General features: G+C 48.3%; 1 protein-coding gene across 4 annotated transcripts in view; it reads left to right on the top strand.

The window, feature by feature from the left end:
* The first annotated feature begins 940 nt into the window (after positions 1-940).
* The window catches only part of KIFC3 (kinesin family member C3), a 22,259-nt gene continuing 12,386 nt past the window's right edge, over positions 941-10,813 (top strand). Inside the window, exons 1-7 of one of the 4 annotated variants that reach the window (XM_072422766.1) lie at positions 941-1,280; positions 5,818-5,887; positions 8,656-9,164; positions 9,240-9,275; positions 9,873-9,980; positions 10,169-10,384; positions 10,469-10,642. In XM_072422766.1, coding sequence (XP_072278867.1) covers positions 1,080-1,280; positions 5,818-5,887; positions 8,656-9,164; positions 9,240-9,275; positions 9,873-9,980; positions 10,169-10,384; positions 10,469-10,642 — 1,314 coding nt within the window. In that variant the 5' untranslated portion in view covers positions 941-1,079. Of the gene's footprint in view, positions 1,281-5,817; positions 5,888-5,918; positions 6,044-6,520; positions 6,631-8,655; positions 9,165-9,239; positions 9,276-9,872; positions 9,981-10,168; positions 10,385-10,468; positions 10,643-10,813 lie in introns of those variants that run through there. The other 3 variants (XM_072422767.1, XM_072422768.1, XM_072422769.1) reach the window with 3 other exon arrangements.

Genomic DNA, 10,813 nt, shown 5'->3' with positions numbered 1-10,813 from the left:
TGAAGTCCGGGGCCCTCTGTTGAGTCTGTGGAGTCCGGGGCCCTCTGTGGAGTCCGGGGCCTTTTGTGGGGTCTGGGGCTCACTGTGGAGTCTGTGGAGTCCGGGGCCCTCAGTTGAGTCTGTGGAGTCTGGGGCCCTCTGTTGAGTCTGTGGAGTCCGGGCCCTCTGTTGAGTCTGTGGAGTCCGGGGCCCTCTGTGAAGTCCAGAGCCCTCTGTGGAGTCTGGGGCCCTCCGTTGAGTCTGTGGAGTCCGGGGCCCACTGTGGAGTTTGTGGAGTCCGGTGCCCCCTGTTGAGTCTGTGAAGTCTGGGGCCCTCTGTGGAGTCCGGGGCCTTCTGTGGGGTTTGGGGCCCTCTGTTGAGTCTGGGGCCCCCTGTTGAGTCTGTGGAGTCCGGGGCCTTCTGTTGAGTCTGGGGCCCCCTGTTGAGCCCGTGAAGTCTGGGGCCCTCTGTTGAGTCTGTGGAGTCCCTGTGGAGTCCGGGGCCCTCTGTTGAGTCTGTGGGGTCTGAGGCCCTCTGTTGAGTCTGTGGAGTCCAGGGCCCTCTGTGGAGTCCGGGGCCCTCTGTTGAGTCTGTGGGGTCTGAGGCCCTCTGTTGAGTCTGTGAAGTCTGGGGCCCTCTGTTGAGTCTGTGGAGTCAGGGGCCCTCTGTTGAGTCCAGGGCCCTCTGTGGAGTCTGGGGCCCTCCGTTGAGTCTGTGAAGTCCGGGGCCCACTGTGGAGTCTGTGGAGTCCGGGGCCCTCTGTTGAGTCTGGGGCCCTCTGTGTGGCCTTGGGTCCCCTGTAATGGGGATTTTGGTGTCACATTCTATCACAGGTGACACATTGGATTCTGTTGCCAGGCATGCAGAGGCCTCAATCCTCTTAGGAGGACAGATGGCGTCCAGAGCCTCCTCCAGAATAATGCGGATTGGCTGCACCCGGTGCTCATCGGGGTAGAATTGGGTCACTGTTCTCCTGTGTGCATGATTCTCACCGTCTTCCCCTTGATAGGCCATGTCGGAGCATTCCATGTCTCTCCTCTATCTCTGAGTGTCCCCAAAGCACAGAAGAGTCACTACGGGGTCACTGGGATCTCCTATCATGTATGTCCTCTGCTCCCTGCTTGTTCTCTCCATCCAGAACATTGTGGGGTTCAGGCGCCCAGGGACTGCAAAAATAGATGCCAGTGAAAGAAGAATGAAGAGAAGGGCAAAGCAACGTCCCATGCGGGATAGGATCGGCCAATCGCAGCGCTGCATAACAACCATGCCAATCACACCTACTATGTCCATTTCACTGCAGGTGAGGTGCACCCACCAATAAATAAAATGGTGTTATATATATTATATATTAGGGATGGGGGAATTCCCGGGTGTTTTATATCATATAATGAGGATGGGGATATTTCTGGGTGTTATATATCATATAATAGGGATGGGGGTATTCCCGGGTGTTATATATCATATAATGGCGATGGGGTATTCCCAGGTGTTATATATCATATAATGTGGATGGGGATATTCCTGGGTGTTATATATATCATATAATGGGGATGGGGATATTCCTGGGTGTTATATATATCATATAATGAGGATGGGGATGTTCCCGGGTGTTTTATATCAAATAATAGGGATGGGGGTAATATATCCTGGGTGGTATTTATCATATAATGGGGATGGGGGTATTCCCGGGTGTTATATATCATATAATAGGGATGGGGATAGTCCTGGGTGTTATATACCATATATTGTGGATGGGGGTATTCCTGGGTGTTATATATATCATATAATGGGGATGGGGGTATTCCTGGGTGTTATATTTATCATATAATGGGGATAGGGATATTCACAGGTGTTATATATCATATAATATATAATGGGGATGGGGGTATTCCTGGGTGTTATATTTATCATATAATAGGGATAGGGATATTCACAGGTGTTATATACCGGTATATCATATAATAGGGATGGGGGTATTCCTGGGTGTTATATATCATATAATGAGGATGGGGATATTCCCGGGTGTTGTATATATCATATAATAGGGATGGGGATATTCCCGGGTGTTATATATATCATATAATAGGGATAGGGATATTCCTGAGTGTTATATATCATATAATGGGGATGGGGGTATTCCCGGGTGTTATATATCATATAATGGGGATGGGGGTATTCCTGGGTAATGGGGATGGGGATTTTCCTGGGTGTATTATATATCATATAATAGGGATAGGGATAATCCCGGGTACTATATATCAAATAATAAGGATGGGGATATTCCTGGGTGTTATATATCATATAATGGCGATGGGGATGTTCCCGGGTGTTTTATATCAAATAATGAGGATGGGGGTATTCCCGGGTGTTATATATATCATATAATGGGGATGGGGGTATTCCCGGGTGTTATATATCATATAATGGGGATGGGGGTATTCCCTGGTGTTATATATCATATAATGAGGATAGGGATATTCCCGGGTGTTGTATATATCATATAATAGGGATAGGGATATTCCTGGGTGTTATATATATCATATAATGGGGATGGGGGTATTCCCGGGTGTTATATATCATATAATGGGGATGGGGGTATTCCCGGGTGTTATATATATCATATAATGGGGATGGGGGTATTCATGGGTGTTATATATATCATATAATGGGGATTGGGGTATTCCTGGGTGTTATATATATATCATATAATGGGGATGGGGGTATTCCTAGGTGTTATAAATCATATGATGGGGATGGGGATATTCCCGGTGTTATATATATATATCATATAATAGGGATAGGGATATTCCTGGGTGTTATATATCATATAATGGGGATGGGGATATTCCCTGGTGTTATATATCATATAATGAGGATAGGGATATTCCCGGGTGTTATATATATCATATAATGGGGATGGGGGTATTCCTGGGTAATGGGGATGGGGATTTTCCTGGGTGTATTATATATCATATAATAGGGACAGGGATATTCCTGGGTGTTATATATATCATATAATGGGGATAGGGATATTCCTGGGTGTTATATATATCATATAATGGGGATGGGGGTATTCCTGGGTGTTATATATCATATAATAGGGATAGGGATATTCCCGGGTGTTATATATCATATAATAGGGATGGGGGTATTCCCGGGTGTTATATATCATATAATAGGGATGGGGATATTCCAGAGTGCTATATATCATATATTAGGGGTGGGGATGTTCCTGGGTAATAAATACATTATATAATAGGTAAGGGCGTATTCTGGGGTGTTATATCTCATATAAAGGGGATGAAGAAATTCCTGGGTGTTATATATATCATATAATGGGATGGGGGTATTCCTGGGTGTTTTATATATCATATAATGGGTATGGGGATATTCCCGGGTGTTATATATAATATAATGGGGATGGGGTATTCCCGGGTGTTATATATATCATATATTAGGGATGGAATGTTCCTGGGTGTTATATATCAAATAATAGGGATGGGGATATTCCCGGATGTTAATAATATCATATATTAGAGATGAGGATATTCCCGGGTGTTTATATATATCATATAATAGGGATGGGGATATTCCCGGGTGTTATATATATCATATATTAGAGATTGGGATATTCCTGGGTGTTATATATATCATATAATAGGGATGGAATGTTCCTGGGTGTTATATATATCATGTAATGGGCATGGGGATATTCCCGGGTGTTATATATCATATATTGGGGATGGGGGTATTCCCGGGTGTTATATATATCATATAATAGGGATGGGGATAATCCCGGGTGTTATAAATATCATATATTAGAGATGGGGATATTCCCAGGTGTTATATATATCATATAATAGGGATGGAATGTTCCTGGGTGGTATATATCATATAATGGGGATGGGGATTTTCCTGGGTGTATTAAATATCATATAATAGGGATAGGGATATGCCCGGGTGTTATATATATCATATATTAGAGATGAGGATATTCCCGGGTGTTATATATATCATATAATAGGGATGGGGATATTCCCGGGTGTTATATATATCATATTATGGGGATGGGGGTATTCCCGGGTGTTATTTATATCATATATTAGAGATGGGGATATTTCCGGGTGTTTTATATTTCCTTTATCTCATTATTTTGATGACTTGATGTCACTGACTGGCTGGTACTTACATCCGCGTGCTGTGTGTGCACTTGGCTGGAAAGGCAATGTTTTGGCATGCCGTCAGTGCCGGTTTCTTTGCCTCAGGTGCTGACACCTCATTCCTCCATTCATTAATCAGCAATTATCTCTATAATGGCCGCTCACTCTGGGGAATGAAAGATTCTCACCCCAGGATCTATTACAGAATTTGGGTCCCTGTGTCATCTGCCAAGTATCTCTATCACTGGCCCGCGTCATTCATCGTCCGTGGATCCGCCCGGGTGACCAGCGATCCTAATGAAGGTGAAGGGGAGAGAACACAGCGGGGTGCCGATCTGTCTCTCTCCTCCCCTCTCCATAGATATGTAAGCGCTCATTCATGCATCGTGCCGTATGTACAGCGCTCATTCATGCATCGTGCCGTATGTACAGCGCTCATTCATGCATCGTGCCGTATGTACAGCGCTCATTCATGCATCGTGGGTTTCCAACGTTTATAACTGCACGTGTGTATGCGGCATAATGCTGGATGTCCGTCCTCCCAGACTCTCCGGCTCCTTTCTACTGAAAATAAAGCAGAGTTCTAGCCAGCCAGAAAACAATGTGTGCTGCGGCTCCCTGTGATGGTGTGACAACGATGCAGCCCTGCTCCTTCATTTGGGGAAGAGTTGTCACTCTCATGTAGGCTGTTCCCATCAGTGGGAGGGGAAGATGTTGTATGGATGGGGCTATTAGCATTGCCTGCCTGTAACACGTCTCCTCACTTCCCACAGTGAGCTGCAGTGCCTGGATGGGGGAGGGTGACTCCAATCAAGGACGATTTAGCTTAGTCTGGGAAGGTAAAGGAAGTTTCTTGCAGCACCCTTCTCTACCCGTCACCCCCTGCCACACCCTGCCATGCTCTGCACCACCCTGGGCGGGGCTGTGGTGTGTGAAATTGAGATGTGGGCGGAGCTGTGGTGTGTGATATTGAGATGTGGGCGGAGCTGTGGTGTGATATTGAGATGTGGGCGGTTGAGATGTGGGCGGGGCTGTGGTGTGATATTGAGATGTGGGCGGGGCTGTGGTGTGATATTGAGATGTGGGCGGGGCTGTGGTGTGATATTGAGGTGTGGGCGGAGCTGTGGTGTGTGATATTGAGATGTGGGCGGAGCTGTGGTGTGTGACTTTCTGCGGTGCGTCTATAAGGGATCGGTGTCAGGTGGTGATCAGGGTCACATGACTGAAAATAAAAAATTCATGGCGGTGTCAGGTGAGCTCAGGGATTATCTTCCACCTATAACCTGAAATGTTTCTGCCGGTGTCACCAAGTATTATTATTATTATTATTACTCAGTATTTATATAGCACTGACATATTACGCAGCGCTGTACAAAGTCCATAGTCATGTGACCAGCTGTCCCTCAGAGGAGCTCACAATCTAATGTCCCCCCATAGTCATATGTCATTAATACAGTATAGTGGGGGGAGGGGGAATAAACTAACTCCATGTTTTTGGAATGTTGGAGGAACCTGGAGCACCCGGAGGAAACCCTCACAGACAGGGAGAACCTACAAACTCCATGCAGTGATCACAGAACATATTAACCAGCAGTTTGTTTATAGCCATGTGACCCCCAAACCCCGTCCGCAGCCGGTGACCCCCATGTCCCGGTAATGAGTTTCGTATCTTTGCAGGTGGTCCGCTGTTCCCACTGTTGGCTCCTCCGAGTGACCCCGTGTATGAGGGACTTCCTGAGAAGACGCGGTGAGTGTGACACCTGAGGGAGCTGTGTGGGTGACACCCAGGGGGAGGGGTCCCAGGTGCACCGTCCGGTCCAACCGCATTCTTCACATTACTGCACCAAACACCAACAACAGCTGTAATGATCCCCACACACCGACCCTCATCTGCTGCTGCCAGGTACGCTGCATGGGACCGTGCCAGGTGTGGGGCCCCTGGGAGAACGGGACTGGGCCAGGTGTGGGGCGGGAGAACGGGACTGGGCCAGGTGTGGGGCCCCTGGGAGAAGGGGACTGGGTCAGGTGTGGGGCCCCTGGGAGAATGGGAATGTGCCAGGTGTGGGGCCCCTGGCAGAACGGGAATGTGCCAGGTGTGGGGCCCCTGGGAGAAGGGGACTGTGCCAGGTGTGGGGCCCCTGGGAGAACGGAACTGTGCCAGGTGTGGGGCCCCTGGGAGAACAGGAAGGTGCCAAGTGCGGGGATGCAGAGTGAACTAGGGACAGTATCCAGTGTGGGGCCCCAGGGTGGATGGTGGACACAAAGGGTGCATTATTATTATGATGATGTGTATTTATTACCCCCCCAGTGGAGGGGGCAGTGACACAGAGGGGACATTGTGTGCAGTCTGATCTATGGGAAGAGTGGAGGAGGGGCTGTACAGGGAAGGGGGGGTGGAGTGCAGATTTTCCCAGCCCCCCTCCCTCTCCTCCTCTTCTTCCTTCCGAGTCTGTGAAGTTTGGGATCTGCACTGAGCATGGAAAGGAGGAGGTGAAGGGTTATTGGGGGGATGGGGGGATTTCTTCTCTGGCACATGATGGGTTAATGCTGGTTGGCACTTTATGGGATTTCTGGACGGTGACCTTGGAGGAGCCAATCAGAGCCCAGAACCAGCTAAAGTTTAACTCTGACATCAGAATAACCCCTCATGTTCCAGTAAATGCACCGCTGGCTCATGATTACCTGTTAGCACTGCTTAACTATTTTTACTACCCGCTGCTTGTATTACCCTGCGTGTACTCCCCGTACTCCTCTATAGACCCTAAAATACTCCCCGTACTCCTCTATAGACCCTAAAATACTCCCCGTACTCCTCTCTATACCGTATAATACTCCCCGTACTCCTCTCTATATTACTCCCCATACTCCTCTATATACCCTATAATACTCCCCGTACTCCTCTATAGACCTATGATACTCCCCGTGCTCCTTTATAGACCATATAATACTCCCCATACTCCTCTCTATACCCTATAATACTCCCCGTACTCCCCTATAGACCGTATAATACTCCCCGTACTCCTCTATATACCGTATAATACCCCCGTACTCCCCTCTATACCCTATAAAACTCCCCGTACTCCTCTAAATACCCTATAATAGTCCCCGTACTCCTCTCTATACCGTATAATACTCCCCGTACTCCTCTCTATACCCTATAATACTCCCCGTACTCCTGTATACCCTATATTACTCCCCGTACTCCTCTATAGACCGTATAATACTCCCCGCACCCCTCTTTACCCTATAATACTCCCCGTACTCCTCTCTATACCCTATAATACTCCCCGTATTCCTCTACACCATATAATACTCCCCCTACTCCTCTCTATACCCTATAATACTCCCCGTACTCCTCTAAATGCCCTATAATAGTCCCTGTAGTCCTCTCTATACCGTATAATACTCCCCGTACTCCTCTATATACCGTATAATACTCCCCCGTACTCCCCTATATACCGTACAATACTCCCCGTACTCCCCTATATACCGTACAATACTCCCCGTACTCCCCTATATACCGTATAATACTCCCCATACTCCTCCATAGACCGTATAATACTCCCCGTACTCCCCTATATATCATATAATACTCCCCGTACTCCCCTATATACCGTATAATACTCCCCATACTCCTCCATAGACCGTATAATACTCTCCGTACTCCCCTATATACCATATAATACTCCCCGTACTCCCCTATATACCGTACAATACTCCCCGTACTCCCCTATATACCGTACAATACTCCCCGTACTCCTCTCTATACCGTACAATACTCCCCATACTCCTCAATAGACCATATAATACTCCCCGTACTCCTCTATAGACCATATAATACTCCCCGTACTCCTCTCTATACCGTATAATACTCCCCGTACTCCTCTCTATACCGTATAATACTCCCCATACTCCTCAATAGACCATATAATACTCCCCGTACTCCTCTATAGACCATATAATACTCCCCGTATTCCCCTATATACCGTATAATACTCCCCGTACTCCTCTCTATACCCTATAATACTCCCCGTACTCCCCTATATACCGTATAATACTCCCCGTACTCCCCTATATACCGTATAATACTCCCCGTACTCCCCTATATACCGTATAATACTCCCCGTACTCCCCTATATACCCTATAATACTCCCCGTACTCCCCTATATACCGTATAATACTCCCCGTACTCCCCTTTATACCGTATAATACTCCCCGTACTCCTCCATAGACTGTGTAATACTCTGTATCTGTCTTCATTCTCTCTGCACTCTTGCTGGATATAGTGCAGTCAGTGCCCATAACGCCCTGTAGGGTGACTCTGCCTCACTTTCTGGGTTTGGATTGGTAACATTGGGGGTCTCTCCGCTGGGGTGGCAGGGCCCCTCCCTGAAGTTGGAGGGGTTTGGCAATTAAAGGGTTACATGAGAATTGCTGTCTGGAGCTCAGAAGGATGAAATTTGGAAAGTTTCCTGCATCCGCATTTCTCTAATTGCAATCTCTTCTCTCCTCAGGCTGCTGGTGGTGTGCGGCAGGGAAGGCGTATAAAATTGTGGTCCCCCTGACAATGGTGGGTACCCCGCCACAAGATGTCCCCAACCCCCCAGATGGAGAGGGGCCCCAGCAGAGACCCCCAGAAAGGCCCGAAGCCCCCCGACCAATATTGAGAAGAATGCAGGAAGTGACCCAGGGAAAAAGACAAGTGCAGGGAGAGCAGCGGGACACCAGAGACCTGCAAGAACACCTGCAACGTCTAAGAGCTCGCCGAGAACTGCGACTGCAAACATCCAGAGAGGAACTGAGCCTATCCAAACCTGACCACCTACCAGAGGGCAACCTACCTGACCCAGAATCACACCTGGAAGACAGAGTGCTGCAGGTGGTGCATGAGAAGAGAACGCTACAAGCCAAGTTGCAGGAAATGCGCGAGGAGAGAGCATTGCATATGAAGCTGCAGGAAGTGCAGGAGAAGTTGGAGCGGAAGCAGAAGGAACATGCGGATATGTGTCGGATGGTGCAGGAGGTGAGAGCAGTCACACAAGTTGCGTCATTAGAACGCCTTGTGTATCAAGGTTGTATCATTTCTGTTGTTTTACAGATGCAGCAACAGGTGGAGGAGATGTCCAATCAGATGGTGAGTCCCATTCTGCCACCAATGGCTGCCCCGTGTGATGAGTGATTTTCAGGCCTTGGGTCACCTGGGGTCAATGCGGGTTTTATCGGCTGAGGAAATGAATAATTGCATATAAGGGGGGGGGGGGGGGGTACCTGCTTATACCACCTGAGCAGATCCCCCCTCCCCCATCTGTCTGTACTGATTGTGTGACCGACTAGAAAGATTCAGTTAATGTGGATTCAGAGAGCGGTGACTACCGGAGTCACAATCGTAAATCTCTCTCCTGACTCCATCCTCCTCCATAATGAACCTGCATAAAATCCGCCTCCTCCATCATTAAATGTCGCTGCTGCTCTCTAATTGGCCTATTTATGGGCTTATAAAGATCTGTAAATACATTCAGTAAAGTTTTATAACAATGGTGTGCAGGACACCTCCTGCTAGAACGCTGCAAATAACGCTGCACAACAACGCTGCACTGTCCCTTCAGAATGTTTTGTCTTATCTGTACCCCCTCCATGTGTACCCCCATACCTGTACCCCCTCCATGTGTACCCCCATACCCGTACACCCTCCATGTGTACCCCCATGTCACCCCTCTCCCCTCTCTCTCAGGGTGGGACGGATCTGGAGAAGCACCGAGACCTTCTGGTGTCTGAGAACAGCCGTCTGCGCCAGGAACTGCGACTGCTGCGTAACCAAGTGGACAGTGCAAGTAATCAGGTAACAGAAGAAAGATTTCGGTGCCCCCGATCACCGGTCCAGCTGATGATGTGATGAGAGTTGCACCAATGCGCATTATCAGTATATTAATCTTGCTGGGGATGTAAAGCACTGGCAGACAGTCTAGGGGTGGAAGTGGAATCCGCCATCGTTTCATGGATTGATGATTGTAATTTGGGGGTTTGCAGGAAATTAGCGCTCTGAAGGAACGTTTGCAGCGGATGGAGCAGGAGGAGAATGAGCGGAAGGCGCTGGTCTGCGCTCTGCAGAGGGAGGTCCAGCAGAAAGCGGAGCGTTTGGCAGAGGCGGAGCTCCGAGTGAGGGACTCAGTACGTGAGAGGGTGGAGGAGGAGGAACGGCTGAATCGCAGGCTGCGAGAATACCAGCAACAGCCTCAGATAAAGGTGAGTACACCTATTAGGAAGAATCTGAATGATTCTCAGTTAGGGGCCCCGTCCCAGCATTACGTGTCCCTTGTGTCCACACAGTACGTGGTGCAGACAGTGGAAGTGGAGTCGGGGGAGTTGAAGGCCGCACTCAGCCAGGCAGAGGAACAGACATTGTACCTCCAGGAACAGCTGGACAGACACAACCGAACATTACACGAGATGAAGAAACAACTGCAACATGAACAGCAGGAGGCAACCAAACTGCGAGCTCAGGTCAGCCACCAACATTGTGTGTACATGCTGTACTGACACCTTCCTAAACTCTGCTAAGGGCACTGAGTGTCCTGTACTGACACTTTCCCTCCTCCAGGTGGCACTATGACCCTTGTAATTATACTTTCCCCCCTGCAGGTGGCACTATGACCCTTGTAATTATACTTTCCC

The sequence above is a fragment of the Pyxicephalus adspersus genome, chromosome 9 (genome assembly GCF_032062135.1).
Source record: "Pyxicephalus adspersus chromosome 9, UCB_Pads_2.0, whole genome shotgun sequence".
Classification (NCBI taxonomy): Eukaryota; Metazoa; Chordata; class Amphibia; order Anura; family Pyxicephalidae; genus Pyxicephalus; species Pyxicephalus adspersus.
The sequence above is the reverse complement of the archived record's forward strand: the minus strand, read 5'-3'. Positions and strand labels throughout refer to the sequence as shown.